This window comes from Ambystoma mexicanum, chromosome 7q, assembly GCF_040938575.1.
Source record: "Ambystoma mexicanum isolate Mex_15411 chromosome 7q, UKY_AmexF1_1, whole genome shotgun sequence".
NCBI classification, from domain to species: domain Eukaryota; kingdom Metazoa; phylum Chordata; class Amphibia; order Caudata; family Ambystomatidae; genus Ambystoma; species Ambystoma mexicanum.
In genome coordinates this window covers 1,128,861,125-1,128,888,268 of record NC_090941.1, presented here as the reverse complement: position 1 = coordinate 1,128,888,268, position 27,144 = coordinate 1,128,861,125, and the positions used below count along the sequence as shown (strand labels likewise).

Here is a 27,144-nt window from a genome sequence, read left to right as displayed (position 1 = left end):
CCCAATCAGGAATGGGGATTTACCGTTAAGGCCCAACCCGTGATCCGGTGATAATACCACCGGACCAGTCAGTGCCAGGGCTGTTACAGTTGCCGGTATTACAGCCGGGAATACAGCCCAACTCGTGATGAGGCCCACTGTGTCTGGGGGATGCACATGAGATCCTGCCTAGAATCCTAGGTGATTCATGTGGAGGGGTGTCAGCTCTCCCTAAACTCTTCCAGTCACCGACCTCAGCATGAAACCATATTGATGAAATATCCTCTGCCTACACTCTCGGACCTGAGAATCTGAAGTGGGAGGGTGGGTGGTCTGAAGAAAATACAAGGAGCTGAGAACCAGACCCATCACTGAGATGCCACCTCCTTCTTCATAGGTCCTGTGGCTCTGTGGTTCCAAAGCTCTGCTACTGCTCCCTATTAGCATCAGCATACATTAGACAGGGAGTGGGCAGGATCACTTCACTGCTCTGCCCAGACTGAAAAAACTCCCAGCTCAGTGCAACTCCGACGGGGAGTGGCATGCCGGTCTACCAGCAAGTGCCACATGCTGGAATCAGAACAGAAGCAAGATGAGGTTCATTAAGTTATGCCTTGCTTCTCTTCATTTTAATTTTGATGCATGTGTCTGAAATAACATTATAATGAATGAGCAATGCACCTTTGATGAACAATTTCAAGTATGATGATGGGTGTACTGATGAAATCAACAAGAAATAGAAAATGTAAAAACATTTAGAGAAGAAGATGTGGTGTGTGGGTTAGGTTTCATAGTTGGCTGTAGCTCTTGAAGAGAAGGTGAAGATATGGAAAGTTTCAGCTGAAAAAACTAGCAAGGAAGATGGGTCGGGAGGGTTAAGCTTTAGGGTAAGGGCTCAGGCTAGGGTAAGGCAAAAAGAAAATGATAATATGATCATGCTTCTCTATATGAGGGACAGGGGAGTTGGTGGTGCCATGCTTTGAAGTTTTAATTGGGGATTGCACGTAAAACACTTAGGTGAGTACTTATCTTGGTCAGTTGTCAAAGTTCTAATGTGGTAATCAGAATCTAAATACCATCTGAAAAAATCCAATGAAATGTAATGTAACAAAAAACAACACAATTTTAAGGAAACTAGTAGAGAGAATGAAAAACAGACATGAGACAAGCAGCCTAGGGAAGTAGCTGAACATGGAGTCTAGAGACGCACGGCACCCTCCTGGCATGTGCGTTACCCTACCCCTCTATAATCAACCTTAAGGATTAAAATGCACACTGATGCATGTGTTACCATCTCTCTCCCTCCAGATCCTTCACTATCTGAAAAACGTGCGCTTCAAGACCCGCACTGGGGTCGAATTATCATTTGATGTAAATGGAGATGCCCCCGCCACGTACGACATCCTAAATGTGCAGATCTCCCCGGACGAGGAATTCCGGCTAGTAAAAGTGGGCAAGTTAGATCCAACCGCGCAAGAAGGAGAAGCCATCATCATCAACACCAATGCCATCCTGTGGGGGGACGGCTCGTCTCAGGTGAGAAGGAAGTCGCCAGAGGATGGGAACCAAATAACCTTCTTGCCTCTTCTCCTTAGAGCCTTTATTCCCAGCTCCAAGTGGTGGTGGCCACTGGCAGACAGAGTATCGCCTGCTTGCTGATGGGGTCTGACGTATCTTTGGCTCTGAAATTAGGAGTATAATTCTTCGGTATGATTTTATAATAAGATGCTCAAAAAATGCAGTAACAATTGTGAACCCTGAAACATGAGGAAGAAGCAGGTCAGCAGGCCATGTGTACCTTGAACCGGAGAAAAGGCATTTTCACCTACATGATTGCATTTGTCTTTTGGTCCCCGGAATGTAGCCTTTCTAGGTTAAACCACTGCACATTATCCATTTCCACCACCAACATGATGTTGGAAATTGATAAATAAATATATGCAATGTGGTCATGCGTAAATACCACCAGTGGTTTTCCTTCAATACCTTTTCCGTTACCGTTGGAACAGTGGTAAACCCTGAATTGGGTGCATAATAATGAAAACCACCATGGTAGTGAGAAATATCTCTGTTGATATTTTTGCTGGAAAATCTGCCCAGCTCATAATAAGGCCCCTTGACCTACTCTGGGGAGCTAGTTGCACTGCACGGTAAGGCCCATTCACTGGTCCCAAGTTTTTGTCTATCACTGAGCATGACCCTGTGGCAGATGCAACTTTTCTGAACCCCCAATACTTAATATCATTCCTGTTCTTGGTCTCAGTCGCTTGTAATCCCTGATCATAATCCCATGGCAACAGCAGTGCTTAATTTGCGGGGGTGTTTGCTAGGGCTCGGCCATGGCACTTATTTTTGAGCCCTGACACTTATGTCTGAGCCCAGTTTGAGTAGGTTTTGACATTATAGCAACTTTAAAGTTTGAATTGTCAGTCAGTCGTAGTAACACAACAAGCAACAACAGTGTGGCCTGGGTTGGCAGGTCCTGACGAATTATCCATTTTCATGAATAACAATGAGCTGGAAGGTGACAATGCTGGTCACTCATAATAGCCATGGCTGCTCACTGCTCAAATCAGCCTGCATGACACTGGTGCAAATTCCCTACCTTAATAACCAGCAGCAATGCAACAGCAGTGTGGGCTGGAAACAGCAGGGCAGTCACCTGTGAGCAGCCCCAACACAGACACAAGGCCAGTGAACAGGCCAATGTGGAAGAGCCTGTCACGAATGACAACCTATACAAGAAGACCTCCCTGCAGTGTTTGACAGGAATGTTAAAAAGTCCAGTAATGATGTTGCCTGTCCCAGTCCATCAATTCCCCACAGGAGGAAAGCATGTTTGCTCTTTTGTCTGTGGTTAGGTGGTCAATATGTTCCACTTGCCAGTGACAGAATTAGAGCAAAATGTTAACGATGATGTGTTTTGAAGAAAACATTTATGTTATCTGGAGCCACAACTTATATGTTATGCCAACACTGCCAGAGTCAGATCATTAATCACCTTTAATGTTGAAGCTTAAACCCCAAATAGGTTTGACGCTGTATGGAACAGAAACGGACAGTGTCCATCCGGTGTGTCACAGGCATGTTAGAAATATTTGGCTCCTGACACTGATTTTCTTACAAATTAAGCACTGGGCAGCAGTAAAGGAAAAGGTCAACATTCAGAAATCTGCATGGCTGGAAGCCGTGCATTTGGAGGTACACAGGAAGTGAACATGCACTTCCTGCATCTCAGACTACCTCGTGACTACCTGACACCGTCTGATTTATGGGTCAGGTAGTCACGCATTGCAAACATATGTATATTTTTGGCAGTATAAAGCCACACATCTACAGCACTAGGAACCAGTTTGGGAAAGACACCATTAAAGCTTACTTCATGCACCAACAAAAGCTGTACACATGCGACATAAGCATTATAATGAACATCCATGTTTCCAGGTGCATGAGGCAAACACTTAGACATTTCTATTGTAGAAGCCCAACTCCATCACCATTCAATCCAATAAGAAACCTCAGACTGAAAAGGAAGAGGCAGGATGTGTGGCTACTCAGCAGTGCAGAAATATATTTATTTGTTGGATTTAAAACATTTATATATTAAGTGCATTTGGTTGAACTTTGTCATCTTATACTCTGTTTAGAAAAAACATATTAAATACAATAAACATCAAATATATCTTTTCCAATTAAAATACCATTCTTTGATTTCAAACAAAAAACATCCATATAAAGTATACATGACTTTCCCTAAGAAATGTGTTAAAAGCAAATTGACAGCGACCATTTGCCAGATATGAAACGCCGCTGATGTAATCACCAGGGATTCAGTGCAATAGACCGAGCTCCAGAATTGGTCGGAGGAGTAGAGAAGGAATTGACTAGAACCTTTCTCATACTCCACCCTAAGAGCCTCACAGTTAGTTAAAATATGTCGTGTTGACTCTACTTGTTTGCCACAGACGATCACCCCAGAGAATACCTTACCAAGCCCCCGTGTATTATACACCAGGGAGAGTGTAAAGGCGCATAGACAGAATATATCTAATCAGCATCGGGCGCCGAAGCTTCATCAAATAGGACTTTGGCTGCTCTATTTGGAAACCCTGATGTGAGTAGGACTCATACCTGCACAGCTCAGTTCCAAGGCAACATCATGATATCTGGACTTTTCCTCTATTATTAAAAGATTAAACACCAACCATGATTCCGGGACACCGAACCCTCCAATTTCATTACCAAGATCTTTTGCCAAGCCCTCCAATTCCCTGTACCATACACATTTTGAGTACTGGCTAGAATGGGCAACAGCCATGCTTAATAAAGAACCATTGGCCGAAGAATCGTAATCCATTTTTGCCAAGAACCTGCAGGCTGAAATCTTCCAAAGGGAAAGGAGAGAGGGCGGGCCTAGCTCTAGTCGTATAGCTTCCACTGGCGCCCTCCCTGGGATTCTACGTAGCTAGAGTAACATTTTTGCTTCTAGACTTATGAGCCAAGCAAGTGCCTTCTCTGGGAAAACTTCCAGGGCATATAGTAAGCCAGGAATAATTGAGGTCCTATAAGCTATACATTTAGCCTCAATAGAACGACCCCCTGGAACATCAAAGATTATTTTAATAGACAGCCACTTCACTTAAAGCAAGCCTTGTGCCTAAACCCCTCAGCCAGACGTACAGGCGAGATGACTCCCAAAAATGCACATTCCTTACCCTGCTCTAACTTGATGCCACCCAGGTTCCACACAAAAGACCGGGCACCATATGCCCTCTTCCTTATCGTCATGATCTTAGTTTTTATAGTATTTGGGCTAAGGCCATGATCTGAGGCAAAGGTATGTAGGTTTGTAGGGATCGCTGTAGGCCCACTGCAGTCCGGTCTAATATGACGGTATCATCCACGTATGTCAAGCAGCCGATGACTTCCTTGCCATAACGCGGCAGATGATTATTGATTGCCCTACGCACAGGAGCTAACTCGGCTATATAAAGGTTGAATAGCAGAGGGGCAAGAGCCCACCCCTGCTTCAGACCTCTATTGGTCAAGAAAGAGCACGACGGATCCCCCTCCTGGGGCTAACAAACTCTAACCTGCGTATCGCTGTGTAAAGCATTAATCAAATACAGTATTGAGGGGTCAATGCCCAATTGAGCAGCATTTCCCATAATGTTGATCTTAATACACTATCAAAAGCAGCAGAATAATCTACAAAGCACAGGTAAAGAATTGTGCCAGGGGAAGATTGTATGTCAGAGACCAGGGTTAAGAGGGTCTGCAGGTCTTCTAGTGGAAAACAGTCAGCTGAAAATGGAATAAACTCCAATACCCATGTGGGGAGCAGGTACAACAACATATTTGCAAATATTTTGGAGCTGCAGTCCATCAAGGCTAGCCATCTTCATTTAAAAGGATATCACATGGGCCCTTCTTGTGAACCAGAGTCAAGATCGATTGTTTCCAAGAACACGGAATAATACCAGTGTGACATATCTGCAAGTATTGCAGCTTTAATATTTGGGCCTAGAGTATGGGAACTCTCTTAAAGATCAAATTACAGAGGCTGTCAGGACCAGCGGCCCTGAAAACCTTAGACCTAACAATAAAGGTCACCAGATCGTCCTCCCTTACAAGCATAGCAACCCGCGTCTCACACATTTGCCTGGGGTTCAACTGCCCGGGTTGATTCCCCTTCACACCAATATGATTTCTGAATAAAGGAGCCCCAGGACTCTTCCGTAATGCAACAGATTTCTTAAGCAGTGCTACCAGACCCATGACTGCCTATGAGGTACCATCATTTCTTAGAATCCTGAGTCCTTATCAAACGATTAATGAGTTTCCAACCCACCGTACTCTTTGAGCATGGATACCCCCTGCAGCCAATTCTTATAACTGGACATGGCAGCTGCTACCATTCCAATGTTTTCTCTGCAGGATAATTCTTCGTACCCGAGTATTAAGCTCTTTTTTATTTTTGTGAATACCACAGTGAAACCTAAATCCAGGTTTGCTGTGGTATTTACTTGTTAATAGGTGTCTTTGGGCAATGGGCAAAAAAGGTCCTTCATCCTTGGCAAATCCCAGTTAAATTCCCTCAAAATTCCCTCTTCCTCTTGGCCCAAACCTCCCAAGGCAGTGTCCAACATAACCTGTTTCCTTGGGAATTGACCATTGGGCTAGCCCCCAAGATATTCCTGGAATTTGACGCGGGGTCCAAACATATCAAACAGCATTGTGGGCTATGTCTAAAACTCTGGTCGATAACTTAAAATGTGTGGGATGACTACATGGTCTGCCTTTCACCCGCTTTTACAATCAGGGGTGAGAGATCAAACTCTGTTAAGACCCCCCACCATTCTTTCACCTTTACCCCCAGTACCCCCTTCGAACCTCCCTTCACTTTCTCTGTCGTTTTTTGTTCACAATCAATATTAAAGTCTCCTGTGAGGAAAATTCCTCCCTTTGATATCCCAACTTCTGAAGGCTTCGGCTAGTAATTCACAGAGCTCTAGTGTGAGGTCTCCTCCTGGCGGGTGAGATGCTGGAAATGCATTGGAGGGACAGGGCCTCCCTGTCGTTGTTCTGTAGTCCTCTTCTGTGTATGTTCTGTGTTATTTTCTGCACAGGAGTCCATGTGGGACTCCTGGCAGTGCAGCTCTTCCTCTTTTTGGTTTGGTGTACAGACCCTTGGGATACCCTTATGGCACACATGGGTGGGGGTATAACCCTGTACCCCTAGTGTATGTTTGTGGGCACCTGTGTGTGGCCCACAGAGCAGGGTATGGGCTGGTGGAAGCTCCATGCTGAATTTGACAGGTGCTCTGAGTATCTTCAATTTTGGGACACTGATGCCCTGCCATTGGAATCACTTGATTCCTGATAGAAGGCACGATGGCCCCTGTGGCCACTTGCTTTCTATTGCCTGTTACCTTGTTTTCCCCAAAGTCCTAGGAAGCCCAGGCTCTGTCCCTTCCCCCTGACTGGCTGTTGGGTGGAAGTTCCATATATGGTATTGTAGAGATGTCCAGGCCAGAATGGCTGGACCCTTCCCAGGGACTGTATGTTGTGAGTAGACCCTGTGGGTGGGACCTGGGTGAATGGAGTGTGTGACCAATATGCACTTCCTGTTATGGGTGTCTAGTTTCTGGTATTTGACATAAAGACTGAGACAGCCTTGCCCGAAACTGGTATGAATGCAGTATGCAGTGCTGAATGGGTGGGTACTTGTTCTAATACACATTCCTTGTTATGAGTGTCTGAGAGGGAGGAGAATGGCCTTAATGCACGGTAAGACTGATTGGCTGACTGACTGCTGAATGCCCTTCTGAGTGACTGGTTGCCTGAGTGTGACCTAGCATAATGAATGAGAGTCCAAACGGTATATCTGGGGGCCTCTCACTGCTAGAAATCGTTCAGAGGCTTGAGTCGAAACTGATGCTTGATCTTGACCGCCGAGCCCAAAGAAGAAGGTTGACTGCTGATAACTTCACTGCGATCTGAAAGCCGCCATGACGTTGATACTGATCTGAGAGACGACCTGGCTAGGAGACCTCTCCCTGAGCTACGAGGGACCATCGTGCACCGCTAACCTACGGCGAAGCAACCTGGAAGCCAGTCTTCGAGAGACTGTCAACCTGAGACGGGGACCGTCGAGGAGAATGAAGAGAAGCACTGGACAGCCATCCACCGTCATCGACCAGGGTTCGCTTGTTTGCTATAACCGCTGGAGGCCCGTCGAAGCCGTGTTGCCCAGAAGCGGGAACCGCTTGACGCCGAGCCGCCGCCGACTGGAGCCGCAACTCTCCATTGATTAAGACATTTGAATCCAAGGACTCTCTCTCCAGCACCGCCGACCGCTTTGTCCCGCCGGAGAAAGTTGAGGCCGCCAACGCGTCGAGGAGCATCCGCTGGTGGGTTACCCGCCACCCAAAGATTGCAGAGACGCCAGAAGAACCAATGCCCTTGCTGGGCCAAAGTTCTTCAGTGACTCTTTGCGGTAATGACTACCATCGTCGAGGTGCACCGCATGCCTCCCCTTCGCAGGACGTCCATGACCGATCACCGACGAGCACCGCCAGGACCGGAGCTGCTGCCTCAATGCCGTTGTTCACCATTTCTTCAAGGGATCTCGATGATCCATGGCTCCTGCCTTAAAGGGAACAGCTCAAGAAGGATCTGTTGATGACCCGACGACGAACTCTGCTATCCCAGGTACATTGGTGTGGTAGAACTATTTTAGAAGGAAATAAGACTCATAGAAACAATATATGGACTGGGCTTGTATTATATCTTTATTTACAGGTTGCCCAGGTGGAGGGATCCTCACACAGAACTGTGTCTAGGTAACAGGGCCAGTATTCTGCCTATTGTTTTAACCAACCTGCTTTCCTCCTTTGTCTATTGTTGGTTCACTTTATTAAATGATTTGTATGACATTTGAACTGAGTACAGTTGATGCATTTTAATGGAATCTAACAGTAATTGTGGTACCACATAGAAACTGCATATATTTACCATTGTAGATTAACCTGAGCACAAAGTGTGTTATTGTGATTGTGTCTATAATCTTGAACCTTATTTATATAAAGACTGTATTAGCACTAACATAGTGTGTGGACATTCCTTTGTGGGTGCTTGGGGACTACACTGCACGTAAGAGACAGCCTGCATCACCTCCTGATAGCTTAAGCCTTGATTGCTTGTCCATATGAGAAGTCCTATAGAGAATCTTGCCTGGGGTACCCTGTGCTTCCACTCTGCCATATAGAGAGCAGGAGTACAGACACCCCCCTCCAGTCTTTACAGCGGGTCGTACAGGGTAGCAATCAGAGTCCTCCCTGTCCAAACACTGGGTTGGTTGTAGAAACACTCATGAAATTTTCATGTAATTGTAAAACTGGGAATTCATGTATGTTGTAGATCAATTTGGCTGCAATACAAAGCCCACCTTGTGGGCGACCTTTTGTGGCTGCGCAGACTTGAGAAAGCAAACAGAATACTCATCCAGCTCGAAGGAAGTGGTCAACCACGTTTCCTACAATCAAAAGAAATATGAGCAAGCAATTTCTTAAGAAAGGAACCATGACACCTAGAATCTCCAGGATATCAGACATATTGGTTTCCTCTCCTCCAGAGATAGAAGTCACAATGGGAGCTGGGACACCTCGGACCAGTGACCCTGCTGCCTCTGCACTACTCATTTTGTTAACATTGGCCTAGTCCCTAATAGGGGCTTAAAGCCCTGTGTCTGAGGAATATCGGATGTAAATTGATTAGATGGTAAAAAAACAGAATTTCAAATCCCAATTCCTGTAACGTCTTTACATTTTTTCATATACGCTCAACAACTATCGGGGAAACTAAGGTCACTAGAACCCAATTGAAAGCACTATTAAAGGTGGGCAGTTCCAACTTTTGGATATCGCTAGAAGAAACAGTACACAGGTCCTGGATAAGATGCAACAATTCCAATAGCCAGGTGCGATTCAGGGAAGGACTAAGTGCAGTGAGATTTGATTCGATACATTTGATGTGGTAGAGGTCCCTAAACCAAAAAGAATCATATTTAGGCTCCCTTGTACTGTCACTGACGGGCAAGAGTGACTCGACTCGTGACAACCAAGTATCTTTTTTGGAAGCAACTTTAGATCTTGCTTTCATTCTAACTTCAGGCAGAACCACATCTCCAGATTGACCAGAGTTTACATGCGTTAACATACCCTGAAAGTCCCTTTCAGGGATTTGTGTGTAAAAAGTATTCGGTACTGCTTGGCATACCACGTTCCCAGCGGCAATGGATATTTATAAGGTGCATATACAACAAGAACAGTGTTTCAAGGTGCCACAAGTCAAAAGGGGAAGGGAACAAGGGAATGACAGTGAATAAATAAAAACAGAAAACGGTCCTACTAGGCCTTGTAATGCCAAGTAGCATGAAGCCATGATACGCACATTTTCTGGAGGTCTGCCTACACATCTCAGTATCTGGTGCTCACAGAGCGGAATGCTGGCCATGGGAGTGTGCATATGGAAATCGAGCCAGCCACACCAAGGACATGCTCCTACACAGCCATGGTTATGCCGGCTAGCATACTTTCAGAAATGTTCACACCCAGGTATTTCTTGCGATTCTACCATAAGCGTTGTTCTCCGTTCAAACATTCTGTTTTTTAGAATCTGCTACTTATGTTCCTGCTATCCACTCACCTCAGCTATCCTGATCTTTGGTGAGACAATAGCCCTTGAGCTAGAGCACTCTGGCTATGAAAACTCTCATGACTCTCATTAATTCCACATTGCCGCCTAAAGTGGGGAAAGCCTCAATTTGTATAGTTTGTTAGAAATGTAGTAACAACAAAAACACCACAAGGAATTCACCATGGCCAGTGTTGAGAATATAAACAGCTGGTTGAACATCTGGTTTCTTAAATTCTGGATCAAAATGTTTGATTGAGAACACAAGCTGCATCCACCACCGTTCTGCCCTCTGTGTTCAGTTGTGGATTTTGGCCTCTATCTGTCTTTCCAATTTGATTAAGAAAACGAGTGAATGTGACAGGAAAGACATTTTAACAAATAAGGCTGGGATGATGACCAGAATTCAACTTTATAACATTTTTACTAAGCCCCTTTTTGATGATCTCGACCTTCTTGTTATCAACTACACCCACTATGCAGATGATACCCAGATCCTCCTCCCACTTTCAGGGGATTATGACAAGGATTTGGCCTTGGTGAATAGAGTGTACTTCATCATCCAGGCATGGATGGCCTTGCACGGTCTATGCCTGAATGATGATAAAACAAAACTCATCATCCTTGGCACCCCCAATAACTTAAAACAAACTAGGAACTGACTATTCCTCATTCATAATTGACGGCAATTGCATTAAGGTAGAACAGGAAGTAAAAACGCTAGGCACTATCTTGACTCAACTCTGTCTTTTACCAAACAGGTTAACTCATTAGCATCCACCACAGCTTACACGTGCAAACTTATCAGAATGGGTAAGCTATTTCTCTCCAACAGCAACTGCATTATCCTGGCTAGAGCCCTAATCTTGTCCCGTCTGGACTACTGCAATGCCCTCTACCTAGGCTCTTCCAATTCCACTATCAGAAGAATCCAAACATTATAAAACAATGCCCTTAGAGCAGCATTAAGCTTCTCCAGAAGAGAACACATCTCGGAGACTAGGTGCCAGAACAACTGGCTCCGGACTAACGATAAAATCCTCCTAAAAACCCTGTTGCACATCCACAAATCCCTCAATAAAGCTGCCCCCATCTATCTTGCTGACAGATTCAACAAACAGGTTTCCCTAAGACCATCCAGGTCTGCAAATAGGGATCACCTATCCATCCCCAGGTTCAAGCTATCCACGATTGGAGGTAACAGCTTCCCCGTGAAGGTGGCCAAATTATGGAACTCCCTGCCGTCCACACTGAGAATTGACAAACCTTACCATAACTTCAGAACTAACATTACTGCATGGCCACTAAGCACACGTCATAGAATCCTGCACAGCAACTAACCACATCCTTCACACATTGCATGTAACATATGTAAATATTTATGCTTTCTTGCACTTTCTGTAAATAGTAAACTTATGTATATTACTTTGTCTGTAAATAATACTTTGTTCAAAGGTACCTTTTACCTTATTAGATTCATGTAACTAAGCTTTGCATATTCATGTACTGCTGCGCCCTGATACCTCTGGGTCTGAGGCGCATTATAAATAATAAAACAAACAAACAAATAAACAAACAATCAGTCTGGCAGAATACTATGGGCACTTTAATTGGCTTAAATGCACGGCACATTGGCCATTCATAGGCAGTTTGAGCCCTGTGCCACCCCAGTGAATTGTGTAACATAGTTCCCTAGTTAATCTACTCTTTATACACCCAACACATCCTTCACTGCAATAGTAAAGCATGGGCAGACGCGGATGACCAGTTAAGTAGGGTTTATTAATGGTAAAGTAACATAGGTGAATCACATAAGGGGATAATGAGCTTATATGTAATATTGGGCATTGGGGACATAAACGCCATCAACTGCAGCCTCTTCACCGGTCCACCTTCTCCAACCATCTCCTCGCTTGCTCCTCCCGTTCCATCCGCAAGCTCTCTCCTATGTTCCACTGCTGGCGGGGCATGATTGCTCGATACTACACATCCCCACTCTTTCATCAAGAACACAGCCCAAATTAAGATTTCACATAGTCCATCAAGTGTTTGGGCCTCCTGTACCTCCTGCCAATTCTTGATGTCCCTCGTGGCATATCTGTATTCTCTGCTAAGGAAAACATCCTCACAGAACTACCCCCTGCAGATCCACAACCAACATCCACTGTGCTCTGCACCAAGCCTTGTTCATACACTGACCCGGCACCCGCATTTTCCTCTTCTGCCAGCACCATTACCCTTTCATTGTTCCACACTCTACCATCACTGGTTCTCACTGCATGCCAAAACACTTCCACCACTTCAACCGGCTTCGACCACTGACAGCCATTCTCTCTCAACACAACCGGAACCTTAATTCTAACCAAGTACCCCACACATGGCACCCTTCATCTCCTAAATCTCTTGTTATCATGCTGCATCTTGTTGGTTAACTGCTTCTGCCAAATGTTGCTCTCCACACCATCTAACTCCACTTTCCTGCCAGCCACTGCACTCATCCATCCCAGAAAAAATGCTGTGTTGGTGTCATGATCTCTGCTTCCAAAAGGTCAGGGTTTTCCCAACTCCCTTGGAAGCAGATCCATAACCCAGGTTCCGAGTGCCAACTAGTCCCAATTGGGACCTTTTGGACCCAGTCCTGGCGCCAGTGGCACCAGGCTCATAAATATGCCCAGTCCCAGCGCTGGAAGCGCCGGGCTCATAATGCTTGGGTGAACTTACCTGCAGCAGACCATGCTGCTTACTTGCCTGCCAGTTGAGCCTCTGATCCTCTTCTGTTTGGAACTACTTTTCCTGTTGGGTGGGGCAGGAGCCACTCCCTAGGTTCAGAACACTGGAACTCTTCTGGAAAGCAGGAACTCTTTTCTTACCTAGGCGTGGCTGTGGAAGGAGACACCTAAGCACTACAGGAGGCTATTTAAACCACACCCGATGGATGAATCTTGCTTTGCGTTATTCTGCATCCTCTGCAGCAGAACGCTCATCGTGTCTTCTGCATCTGATCCTGGGCCTAAGGAAAAAGGCTTACCATCCTGAATCCAGTCTTCAGCAACACCTATAAAGAAAAGAAAGAACAGGTTAGCATTACGGTCTTCAGTGACAGCGCTTCACTTACCTGGTCCATCGGCTGTCACCAACGCCTCGCGCTGCATTCCGGCATCTGAAAGACAAAGGCTTACCTACTCTTCGTGCGCTCCGGAGGTCTTCGCACTGCATTCCGGCATCTGAAAGACAAAAGCTTACCAACTCTTCGCACGCTCCGGAGGCCTTCGGCGCTGCATCCCGCATCTGAAAGACAAAACAAGGTGCGTTTAAAGACATTTGGGAACTTTAATACTCACGTGCCATTACTCCTTTCCACATCTAACCCAGTGGGTATTCCGGCACCCTGCAGCCGCTCCGGACTTGTACCTGCAAAATAAAAAGACAGTTAGAGCGCATCGTGAAGCAGGCAACAAGCGCTTACTTACGTGCTTCCAGGCGCTTCTATTCATCACACGGGCTCCATCTTCAACTCACTTCAGCCCATCATCCGCCATCGCCGGAACCCTGCAAAACAAGAGACATCATTACTAAAGACTTTTAAAGACATTAGAATTACTCGAAACTTACCGTTCGTGCAGTAAACGACGGACAGCAGTCCTCTGAAGTCAAGAGGCCTGCTCCCCTTATCCAGTGAAGAAACTGGTTACAGCACCCTGCCCCGAGGCAGATGGAGAGCACGGCGTTCACTTACCTAAGGTGAGAGCGTTAACCTTTGGGGTTTTACAGGAGAAGAGAAAGGGAATAAGAGAGAGACATTCAATAACCCAGTTCATTAATCCCATATTTTCTATCTGCAGACATCTTACCCTTCGAGTCAGACATACAGTGCACAGAGGTCCAGCCCAAAGAGCCAGCCGTGTGTTACACATCACCTTTGAAGATACGGTATACGCCCAGTCAAGACCGGCGCCTCTACGGGAATCAGGTGAGCGTTACAGAACGCAAAGCCTACCGCAAAACTCCCGTCCAGGCGCTATGGAAACCTCGGATACCGACCAGCTAGCCCAGTTACTTGGGGAACTAAGGGCAGAAGTGCATGCAGCCCGTCAGGAAACGAACGCTCTAAGAAGGGAACTGATTATTTCCAAGGAGCAAACAGATGATCTCGCTAGACAATTGCTACAGTCACAAGCCGGACAAACCCCGTTACCCGTATCTGGGGGAAATCTTCCTTCTACATCCTCTATGAATCCAGTGCAGATCAGCCTACCTGGGAATGTACCTTTGGCTCCGCCCGCCCGATTTTCTGGTGACCCAAAGAGGTTTGCAGTATTTATCAATCAGTGCCGGTTGCATTTCTTATGCCGGCCAGCAGCCTTTCCAACTGATCAAGCTAAAGTAGCTTTCGTGCTTTCGTACCTTAGTGGCAATGCGGCAGACTGGTCAATCCCTCTAGTAAATCAAGATGATCCGGTCCTCCATGATTTTCAAGCTTTTCAGCTCAGTATGGAAAAACTGTTCGCAAGACATTCACAGGGGCAGGCCTTGGACAATGAGCTTCTTTCGTTGCGACAAGGTAATCAAGACCTTTCGGCTTATTGTCATGATCTCTGCTTCCAAAAGGTCAGGGTTTTCCCAACTCCCTTGGAAGCAGATCCATAACCCAGGTTCCGAGTGCCAACCAGTCCCAATTGGGACCTTTTGGACCCAGTCCTGGCGCCAGTGGCACCAGGCTCATAAATATGCCCAGTCCCAGCGCTGGAAGCGCCGGGCGCATAATGCTTGGGTGGACTTACCTGCAGCAGACCATGCTGCTTACTTGCCTGCCAGTTGAGCCTCTGATCCTCTTCTGTTTGGAACTACTTTTCCTGTTGGGTGGGGCTGGAGCCACTCCCTAGATTCAGAACACTGGAACTCTTCTGGAAGGCAGGAACTCTTTTTTTACCAGGAACTCTTTTCTTACTTAGGCGTGGCTGTGGAAGGAGACACCTAAGCACTACAGGAGGCTATTTAAACCACACCCGGTGGATGAATCTTGCTTTGCGTTATTCTGCACCCTCTGCAGCAGAACCCTCATCGTGTCTTCTGCATCCCGTCCTGGGCCTAAGGAAAAAGGCTTACCATCCTGAATCCAGTCTTCAGCAACACCTATAAAGACAAGAAAGAACAGGTTAGCATTCCGGCATCTGAAAGACAAAGGCTTACCTACTCTTTGTGCGCTCCGGAGGTCTTCACACTGCATTCCGGCATCTGAAAGACAAAAGCTTACCAACTCTTCGCATGCTCCGGAGGCCGTCGGCGCTGCATCTCGCATCTGAAAGACAAAACAAGGTGCGTTTAAAGACATTGGGGAACTTTAATACTCACGTGCCATTACTCCTTTCCACATCTAACCCAGTGGGTATCCCGGCACCCTGCAGCCGCTCCGAACTTGTACCTGCAAAATAAAAAGACAGTTAGAGCGCTTCGTGAAGCTGGCAACAAGCGCTTACTTACGTGCTTCCAGGCGCTTCTATTCATCACACGGGCTCCATCTTCAACTCACTTCAGCCCGTCATCCGCCATCGCCGGAACCCTGCAAAACAAGAGACATCATTATTACAGACTTTAAAGACATTTGAGTTACTCGAAACTTACCGTTCGTGCAGTAAACGACGGACAGCAGTCCTCTGAAGTCAAGAGGCCTGCGCTACCTATCCAGTGAAGAAACTGGTTACAGCACCCTGCCCCGAGGCAGATGGAGAGCTCGGCATTCACTTACCTAAGGTGAGAGCGTTAACCTGTGGGGGTCTACAGGAGAGGAGAAGAGGAAAGAGATAGGGACACCCCAATAACCCCAGTTCATTAACCCCGTATTTTCTATCTGCAGACATCTTACTCTGCACGTCAGGCATACAGGGCACAGAGGTCCAGCCCAAAGAGCCAACCGGGTGCTGCACATCACCTTTGAAGATACGGTAGTCGCCCAGTCAAGACCGGCGCCTCTGCGAGAATCAGGTGAGCGTTACAGAACGCAAAGCCTACCGCAAAACTCTCGCCCAGGCGCTATGGAAACCTCGGATACTGACCACCTAGCCCGGTTACTTGGGGAACTAAGGGCAGAAGTGCATGCAGCTCGTCAGGAAACGAACGCTCTAAGGAGGGAACTAATTATTTCCAAGGAGAGAACAGATGATCTTGCTAGACAATTGCTACAGTCACAAGCCGGACAGACCCCGCTACCCGCATCAGGGGCAAATCTTCCTTCAACATCCTCTATGAATCCAGTGCAGATCAACCTACCTGGGAATGTACCTCTGGCTCCGCCCGAACGATTTTCTGGTGACCCAAAGAGGTTTGCGGTATTTATCAATCAGTGCCGGTTGCACTTCTTATGCCGGCCAGCAGCCTTTCCAACTGATCAAGCTAAAGTAGCTTTTGTACTTTCGTACCTTAGTGGCAATGCGGCAGACTGGTCGATCCCTCTAGTTAATCAAGATGATCCGGTTCTCCATGATTTTCAAGCCTTTCAGCTTAGTATGGAAAAACTGTTCGCAAGACATGCACAGGGGCAGGCCTTGGACAATGAGCTTCTTTCGTTGCGACAGGGTAATCAAGACCTTTTGGGCTTATATTGCATCTTTCAATAGACTAATAGTGGAAACTCAATGGCCTGAGGACAAAAGGATTACGCTGTTTTATAGAGGTCTACGTGGAGAGCTCAAAGACGTTTTAGCCCAAGTAGTGAATCCCCCACAAGACTGTTCGGATTATATAGACTTGGTCATTCAAATAGATCACAGACTGCAGAACAGGAAGGCCGATCGTTCCAAGTTTGATGCTCGAGTATTTTCCAAACCGCCAACTCCTTCCAAAGGAGTAGACTCCGGGGAACCCATGCAAATAGGGGGTCTGAAAGGTCCTCTAACACAAAGGGAGCGGGAAAGGAGAAAACAGTTGCAATTATGCCTATATTGCGGAAACTCAGGGCACTTTCTTCGAGACTGTCCGGTGAAACCTGCCAAGAAGGCAGTAGGAGCTGCAGTTACCACAGTTACAAACTCTGAGCAGGGAAACGACCTCGCCCGACAAGAATAGAGGTCCTCTTGCCGAGCGTGAATACCAGTTCCGTGACCTCGCATTTCGTGATACCTATGGTCCTCATTAGCCCTGATAATCCGGGTCGATTACATGCAATTGAAGCTTACGTCGACAGCGGTGCCATCGGCAATTATGTGGATCATGAAATGGTTTTGAGGATGAATCTAACTCTTTGTCCCAAGGCTGTAAAGGACGTCATTACTACGGTGGATGGTACGGAGATAGCCTCCGGGCCAGTAACGCATACCACTCAAGAGGTGACGCTAGTAAGTCAAGATGGACACCATGAGAAGATCGTGTTCGATGTGATCAAGGCCCTTCAGTTCCAGATTATTCTAGGAATACCTTGGTTAGAGAAACACAATCCTCTGATCGATTGGCGAGCAAGAACGGTCCAGTTTCCAGAATGTGTCTCTACGTGTCACCCTCCACCTGGTGTTGCACTGGCAGCAATTTCTTCAGAGACTCCCCAGTTACCTCCCGAATACCTAGAATACCAAGATGTTTTCCGGAAGGAGCAGGCTAACTCTCTACCTCCTCATAGGTCTTATGACTGCCAGATAGACCTGATACCTGGATCTACTCCTCCTTGTAGTAGAATTTATGCCCTCACCGAGCCTGAGAACCTTCACCTTCGACAATACCTGGATCAATACCTGGCAAATGGGTTTATTCGTCCCTCCAAGTCCCCTGCCTCTTCAGCTTTGTTCTTCGTTCCAAAAAAGGAAGGAGACCTTAGAACTTGTATCGATTATCGCTCCCTGAACCAGATCACCGTTAAGAATAGATATCCGTTACCTTTGATCCCTGAACTCCTGGACCAAGTCAGAAAAGCATGCATATATACAAAGCTGGATCTTAGAGGAGCTTACCACTTGGTACGAGTAAAAGAGGGCGATGAATGGAAGACGGCCTTCCGCACCAAGTATGGGCTATTTGAATATCAGGTCATGCCCTTCGGACTTTGCAATGCCCTGGCCGCCTTTCAATATTTTATGAACGATGTCCTCAGAGAGCTCATAGATGTGTGTGTTGTTGTTTACATCGACGACATTCTCGTTTATTCTTCATCGGAATCTGAACATCGGAAACACGTGAAAATGGTCCTCGAAAGATTGCGTCAACACAAACTTTTCGCTAAGTTGGAAAAATGTGTTTTCAACGTGACTGAAGTTGAATTCTTGGGATTCATATTATCACCTGGCGGAGTGCGTATGGATTCAAAGAAGGTCGATGCAGTTCTCAAATGGCCATCACCATCCTCCGTAAAAGGTGTGCAAAGCATGTTAGGCTTCGCTAACTTTTACCGCAGGTTTATCCCCGAGTTCTCTCGAATAGTCCAGCCCATCACTGCCTTGTTAAAGAAAAACAAACGTTTTGAATGGTCTACCGAGGCGGAACAAGCTTTCCAGGATTTGAAGACTAAATTTATCTCTGCACCAATCTTAAAACACCCTCGCCCCGAACTCCCCTATATCGTGGAAACTGATGCTTCAAGCCTTGCCATGGGGGCAGTTCTATCACAAAAGGACCCGGTAACCAATCAGTTGCATCCCGTGGCATTTTGGTCCCGCAAATTCTCGCCTCCTGAAGTCAATTACACGATTACTGACAAGGAACTTCTGGCTATCAAGTCTGCCTTTAAGGCTTGGCGGCATTATCTGCTGGGGGCCCGACACACCGTTACTGTGATTACGGATCACCGAAACCTGCAATATTTGAAAACCGCAAAAGCCCAATCCTCTAGACAACTCCGTTGGGCATTATTCTTTGCCGAGTTTGACTTCATAATTACCTATCGACCTGGTACCAAGAACGGTAAAGCCGATGCCCTTTCTCGGATGGGAGTGGAAGAACACTTGATCAACCCTAAACCTGTACCAATCATTCCCGAACAAAGAATTCTGGGTGTAATCACCACAGAATCCATAGAGGAAGTTAAGGATAAAGCCAGGCAACTTGTAACTCCAGCAGACATACAGAATTGGCATCTGCAGGGAAAGGACTTTGCAGTAAAGGACAACTTATTGTATTTCCAAGAACGATTATACCTACCCAGCACAGATTTACAGAAAAAAGTAATCTCTTGTTATCACGACTCTTTAATGGAAGGTCATCCTGGTATAGCCAAGACCTCAGAAAAGATCAAGCGCTACTTCTGGTGGCCGGCTTGGAAAAAAGATATCAGAGACTTTATAATGTCCTGTGGAGTATGCGCCCAAAACAAGAGTCAAAAGGAAAGACCAGCAGGCCTCTTACGCCCTATTGACATCCCACCTCGCCCTTGGCATACGCTTTCTATGGACTTCATCACCGATCTACCTCCATGCTCCGGATACAATACGATTCTAGTAATCGTGGACTTATTCTCCAAGATGGCGCATTTCATTCCGCTCAAAGGCTTGCCAACAGCAGCAACTCTGGCCCGAGAATTTCTCGAAAACATCGTCCGACTGCACGGTTTTCCTTCGGTTCTAATTTCGGATCGAGGTAGTCAATTTATTTCTCATTTTTGGCGAAGTTGCTGTCGGTCGGCGCAAATTGATGTGAGACTATCGACCAGTCACCACCCTCAGACCGACGGACAAACCGAGAGGACCAATCAAACTCTGGAACAGTATTTACGCTGCATGCTGCAACAAACTGAAAAAACTTGGAAAGATATCCTTTGGATAGCCGAGTATGCCTACAATAACTCTGTCCATTCGGGAACTGGGAAAACCCCGTTTTTTCTTTTGTACGGCAGTCACCCTCGAACCTCGGAGTTGGATCCCCTCCAAGATCTTGAAACACCAGCAGTAGACTACCTGCATTCTACAATCACCCAAGCCTTTAAGGAAGCTGTTTCTCACCTTCAAAGGGCTAAAGAACAATACAAGAAAGGAGCAGATCAACATCGGAAGGAAGCCCCTCACTATCAAGTAGGGGATCAAGTCTGGTTATCCACCAAATATCTATCGCTAAAAGGGCTACGCACATTCAACCCAAGATACCTTGGTCCCTATTCCATCACTACCATAGTAAACCCAGTAGCGGTCAAGTTGGACTTGCCCCCGCACATGAAGATACATCCGGTCTTCCACGTCTCTCTATTAAAACCCGTGCAACCTCAAACCCGACTAACCAAATCTCCAAAACCTATCCTAGTTGATGGAGAACTCGAGTTTGAAGTCAAAAGCATTCTGGACTCCAAGATCTCCAAATCTAAACTATTCTACCTAATTGACAGGAAAGGCTACGGCCCCCAAGAGAGATCCTGGGAACCTGCTGAATATGTCCACGCTCCTCGCCTAATCAAAAGATTTCACCGAACATTTCCTGACAAGCCAAAACCCCCGGAGAAGCCCGGTTTGGGAGGGGCCTTGAGGGGGGGTACTGTCATGATCTCTGCTTCCAAAAGGTCAGGGTTTTCCCAACTCCCTTGGAAGCAGATCCATAACCCAGGTTCCGAGTGCCAACCAGTCCCAATTGGGACCTTTTGGACCCAGTCCTGGCGCCAGTGGCACCAGGCTCATAAATATGCCCAGTCCCAGCCCTGGAAGCGCCGGGCTCATAATGCTTGGGTGGACTTACCTGCAGCAGACCATGCTGCTTACTTGCCTGCCAGTTGAGCCTCTGATCCTCTTCTGTTTGGAACTACTTTTCCTGTTGGGTGGGGCTGGAGCCACTCCCTAGATTCAGAACACTGGAACTCTTCTGGAAGGCAGGAACTCTTTTTTTACCAGGAACTCTTTTCTTACTTAGGCGTGGCTGTGGAAGGAGACACCTAAGCACTACAGGAGGCTATTTAAACCACACCCGGTGGATGAATCTTGCTTTGCGTTATTCTGCACCCTCTGCAGCAGAACGCTCATCGTGTCTTCTGCATCCGGTCCTGGGCCTAAGGAAAAAGGCTTACCATCCTGAATCCAGTCTTCAGCAACACCTATAAAGACAAGAAAGAACAGGTCAGCATTCCGGCATCTGAAAGGCAAAGGCTTACCTACTCTTTGTGCGCTCCGGAGGTCTTCACACTGCATTCCGGCATCTGAAAGACAAAAGCTTACCAACTCTTCGCATGCTCCGGAGGCCGTCGGCGCTGCATCTCGCATCTGAAAGACAAAACAAGGTGCGTTTAAAGACATTGGGGAACTTTAATACTCACGTGCCATTACTCCTTTCCACATCTAACCCAGTGGGTATCCCGGCACCCTGCAGCCGCTCCGAACTTGTACCTGCAAAATAAAAAGACAGTTAGAGCGCTTCGTGAAGCTGGCAACAAGCGCTTACTTACGTGCTTCCAGGCGCTTCTATTCATCACACGGGCTCCATCTTCAACTCACTTCAGCCCGTCATCCGCCATCGCCGGAACCCTGCAAAACAAGAGACATCATTATTACAGACTTTAAAGACATTTGAGTTACTCGAAACTTACCGTTCGTGCAGTAAACGACGGACAGCAGTCCTCTGAAGTCAAGAGGCCTGCGCTACCTATCCAGTGAAGAAACTGGTTACAGCACCCTGCCCCGAGGCAGATGGAGAGCTCGGCATTCACTTACCTAAGGTGAGAGCGTTAACCTGTGGGGGTCTACAGGAGAGGAGAAGAGGAAAGAGATAGGGACACCCCAATAACCCCAGTTCATTAACCCCGTATTTTCTATCTGCAGACATCTTACTCTGCACGTCAGGCATACAGGGCACAGAGGTCCAGCCCAAAGAGCCAACCGGGTGCTGCACATCACCTTTGAAGATACGGTAGTCGCCCAGTCAAGACCGGCGCCTCTGCGAGAATCAGGTGAGCGTTACACTTATATTGCGTCTTTCAACAGACTGATAGTGGAAACTCAATGGCCTGAGGACAAAAGGATTACGCTGTTTTATAGAGGTCTACGTGGAGAGCTCAAAGATGTGTTAGCCCAAGTAGTGAATCCCCCACAAGATTGTTCGGACTATATAGACTTAGTCGTTCAAATAGATCACAGACTGCAGAACAGGAAGGCCGATCGTTCCAAGTTTGATGCTCGAGTATTTTCCAAACCGCCAACTCCTTCCAAAGGAGTAGACTCGGGGGGAACCCATGCAAATAGGGGGCCTGAAAGGTCCTCTAACACAAAAGGAGCGGGAAAAGAGAAAACAGTTGCAATTATGCCTCTATTGCGGAAACTCAGGGCACTTTCTTCGAGACTGTCCGGTGAAACCTGCCAAGAAGGCAGTAGGAGCTGCAGTTACCAAAGTTACAAACTCTGAGCAGGGAAACGACCTCGCCCGACAAGAATAGAGGTCCTCTTGCCGAGCGTGAATACCAGTTCCGTGACCTCGCATTTCGTGATACCTATGGTCCTCATTAGCCCTGATAATCCGGATCGATTACATGCAATTGAAGCTTACGTCGACAGCGGTGCCATCGGCAATTATGTGGATCATGAAATGGTTTTGAGGATGAATCTAACTCTTTGTCCCAAGGCTGTAAAGGACGTCATTACTACGGTGGATGGAACGGAGATAGCCTCCGGACCAGTAACGCATACCACTCAAGAAGTGACGCTAGTAAGTCAAGATGGACACCATGAGAAGATCGTGTTCGATGTGATCAAGGCTCCTCAGTTTCAGATTATTCTAGGAATACCTTGGTTAGAGAAACACAATCCTCTGATCGATTGGCTAGCATGAATGGTCTACCGAGGCGGAACAAGCTTTCCAGGATTTGAAGACTAAATTTATCTCTGCACCAATCTTAAAACACCCTCGCCCCGAACTCCCCTACATTGTGGAAACTGATGCTTCAAGCCTTGCCATGGGGGCAGTTCTATCACAAAAGGACCCGGTAACCAATCAGTTGCATCCCGTGGCATTTTGGTCCCGCAAATTCTCGCCTCCTGAAATCAATTACACGATTACGGACAAGGAACTTCTGGCTATCAAGTCTGCCTTTAAGGCTTGGCAGCATTATCTGCTGGGGGCCCGACACACCGTTACTGTGATTACGAATCACCGAAACCTGCAATATTTGAAAACCGCAAAAGCCCAATCCTCTAGACAACTCAGTTGGGCATTATTCTTTGCCGAGTTTGACTTCATAATTACCTATCGACCTGGTACAAAAAACGGTAAAGCTGATGCCCTTTCTCGGATGGGAGTGGAAGAACACTTGATCAACCCTAAACCTGTATCAATCATTCCCGAACAAAGAATTCTGGGTGTAATCGCCACACAATCCATAGAGGAAGTTAAGGATAAAGCCAGGCAACTTGTAACTCCAGCAGACATACGGAATTGGCATCTGCAGGGAAAGGACTTTGCAGTAAAGGACAACTTATTGTATTTCCAATAACGATTATACCTGCCCAGCACAGATTTACAGAAAAAAGTAATCTCTTGTTATCACGATTCTTTAATGGAAGGACATCCCGTTATGGCCAAGACCTCAGAAAAGATCAAGCGCTACTTCTGGTGGCCGTCTTGGAAAAAAGATATCAGAGACTTTATAATGTCCTGTGGAGTATGCGCCCAAAACAAGAGTCAAAAGGAAAGACCAGCAGGCCTCTTACGCCCTATTGACATCCCACCTCGCCCTTGGCATACGCTTTCTATGGACTTCATCACCGATCTACCTCCATGCTCCGGATACAATACGATTCTAGTAATCGTGGACTTATTCTCCAAGATGGCGCATTTCATTCCGCTCAAAGGCTTGCCAACAGCAGCAACTCTGGCCCGAGAATTTCTCGAAAACATCGTCCGACTGCACGGTTTTCCTTCGGTTCTAATTTCGGATCGAGGTAGTCAATTTATTTCTTATTTTTGGCGAAGTTGCTGTCGGTCGGCTCAAATTGATGTGAGACTATCGACCAGTCACCACCCTCAGACCGACGGACAAACCGAGAGGACCAATCAAACTCTGGAACAATATTTACGCTGCATGCTGCAACAAACTGAAAAAACTTGGAAAGACATCCTTTGGATAGCCGAATATGCCTACAATAACTCTGTCCATTCGGGAACTGGGAAAACCCCGTTTTTTCTTTTATACGGCAGTCACCCTCGAACCTCGGAGTTGGATCCCCTCCAAGATCTTGAAACAACAGCAGTAGACTACCTGCATTCTACAATCACCCAAGCCTTTAAGGAAGCTGTTTCTCACCTTCAAAGGGCTAAAGAACAATACAAGAAAGGAGCAGATCAACATCGGAAGGAAGCCCCTCAATATCAAGTAGGGGATCAAGTCTGGTTATCCACCAAATATCTACCTCTAAAAGGGCCACGCACATTCAACCCAAGATACCTTGGTCCCTATTCCATCACTACCATAGTAAACCCAGTAGCGGTCAAGTTGGACTTGCCCCCGCACATGAAGATACATCCGGTCTTCCACGTCTCTCTATTAAAACCCGTGCAACCTCAAACCCGAATAACTAAATCTCCAAAATCCATCCTAGTTGATGGAGAACTCGAGTTTGAAGTCAAAAGCATTCTGGACTCCAAGATCTCCAAATCTAAACTAATTTACCTAATTGACTGGAAAGGCTACGGCCCCCAAGAGAGATCCTGGGAACCTGCTGAATATGTCCACGCTCCTCGCCTAATCAAAAGATTTCACCGAACATTTCCTGACAAGCCAAAACCCCCGGAGAAGCCCGGTTTGGGAGGGGCCTTGAGGGGGGGTACTGTCATGATCTCTGCTTCCAAAAGGTCAGGGTTTTCCCAACTCCCTTGGAAGCAGATCCATAACCCAGGTTCCGAGTGCCAACCAGTCCCAATTGGGACCTTTTGGACCCAGTCCTGGCGCCAGTGGCACCAGGCTCATAAATATGCCCAGTCCCAGCGCTGGAAGCGCCGGGCTCATAATGCTTGGGTGGACTTACCTGCAGCAGACCATGCTGCTTACTTGCCTGCCAGTTGAGCCTCTGATCCTCTTCTGTTTGGAACTACTTTTCCTGTTTGGTGGGGGCAGGAGCCACTCCCTAGGTTCAGAACACTGGAACTCTTCTGGAAAGCAGGAACTCTTTTCTTACCTAGGCGTGGCTGTGGAAAAGACACCTAAGCACTACAGGAGGCTATTTAAACCACACCCGATGGATGAATCTTGCTTTGCGTTATTCTGCATCCTCTGCAGCAGAACGCTCATCGTGTCTTCTGCATCTGATCCTGGGCCTAAGGAAAAAGGCTTACCATCCTGAATCCAGTCTTCAGCAACACCTATAAAGACAAGAAAGAACAGGTTAGCATTACGGTCTTCAGTGACAGCGCTTCACTTACCTGGTCCATCGGCTGTCACCAACGCCTCGCGCTGCATTCCGGCATCTGAAAGACAAAGGCTTACCTACTCTTCGTGCGCTCCGGAGGTCTTCGCACTGCATTCCGGCATCTGAAAGACAAAAGCTTACCAACTCTTCGCACGCTCCGGAGGCCTTCGGCGCTGCATCCCGCATCTGAAAGACAAAACAAGGTGCGTTTAAAGACATTGGGGAACTTTAATACTCACGTGCCATTACTCCTTTCCACATCTAACCCAGTGGATATTCCGGCACCCTGCAGCCGCTCCGAACTTGTACCTGCAAAATAAAAAGACAGTTAGAGCGCATCGTGAAGCAGGCAACAAGCGCCTACTTACGTGCTTCCAGGCGCTTCTATTCATCACACGGGCTCCATCTTCAACTCACTTCAGCCCGTCATCCGCCATCGCCGGAACCCTGCAAAACAAGAGACATCATTACTAAAGACTTTTAAAGACATTAGAATTACTCGAAACTTACCGTTCGTGCAGTAAACGACGGACAGCAGTCCTCTGAAGTTAAGAGGCCTGCTCCCCTTATCCAGTGAAGAAACTGGTTACAGCACCCTGCCCCGAGGCAGATGGAGAGCACGGCGTTCACTTACCTAAGGTGAGAGCGTTAACCTTTGGGGTTCTACAGGAGAAGAGAAAGGGAAGAAGAGAGAGACATTCAATAACCCAGTTCATTAATCCCATATTTTCTATCTGCAGACATCTTACCCTTCGAGTCAGACATACAGTGCACAGAGGTCCAGCCCAAAGAGCCAGCTGTGTGTTACACATCACCTTTGAAGATACGGTATACGCCCAGTCAAGACCGGCGCCTCTACGGGAATCAGGTGAGCGTTACAGTTGGCCTTCCTTCCCCTGCTTAATGTAACAGGAGAAACCCCTGTGGTACTGTGTGGTGTAAATCTATGAGCTATCACAGTCTCCCTCACCACTGCTCTCCAGTCTCTTCCATTTCACCATGCCCATCTGATGGCATCCTTGATCACTCTGTGGTAACTCTCTACCACACAATTGGATTTGGGGTGATAAATGGCAATTCCGAGTATTTTTCCATCTCTCTAGATTTAAACTGCGACCCATTGTCTGTCAGCACCTCTTCAGGATACCCCTCACACAATTCAATCACTTTCTGAGTCGTAACCTGAGAGGTCATCGCAATCTCTACCCATCTCGTTAACATGTCAATCACAACAATACAGTCCTCACTCCATATCGGACCCAACACATCAATGGCTATTTTCTTACATGGCCCCTCTGGTATGTCTCTTAACACCAAGGGATATTTTTCCCCCACACATACTTTATCACTTTTCAAACAAAGGATACAGTTCCTGATTCTTCTCTCCACTTGTAGGCCAGAGTCCCTCTGGAGGTACCAACTTGTCACTTCTCAAGAGACATCCACTTTGAATATATAGTTAATCTCAGACATTCCAAAAAGCACTCGCTCCTGCTTTTTGCATTTCAGTTTTGTGCCACCTTGCCTCCTCCACATTTTTCATGACTCCTAATAACACAGTGGGCCTCATTACGACCCTGGCGGAGTGGGCTTACGCCAGCGGTATTCGCGGCGGACCCGTCCGCCCCACTACGAGTTCCCGTAGCGCCATGGAGCGTTTTCCGCCTGGTTTTTCCGGGCG

The 27,144-nt window shown here is 46.9% G+C and overlaps 1 protein-coding gene across 1 annotated transcript in view; it reads left to right on the top strand.

Annotated features, from left to right (window-relative positions):
* The window catches only part of LOC138528223 (extracellular calcium-sensing receptor-like), a 262,202-nt gene that overhangs the window by 122,424 nt on the left and 112,634 nt on the right, over positions 1–27,144 (top strand). Inside the window, exon 4 of the mRNA XM_069639680.1 lies at positions 1,288–1,515. Coding sequence (XP_069495781.1) covers positions 1,288–1,515 — 228 coding nt within the window. The remainder of the gene's footprint in view (positions 1–1,287; positions 1,516–27,144) is intronic.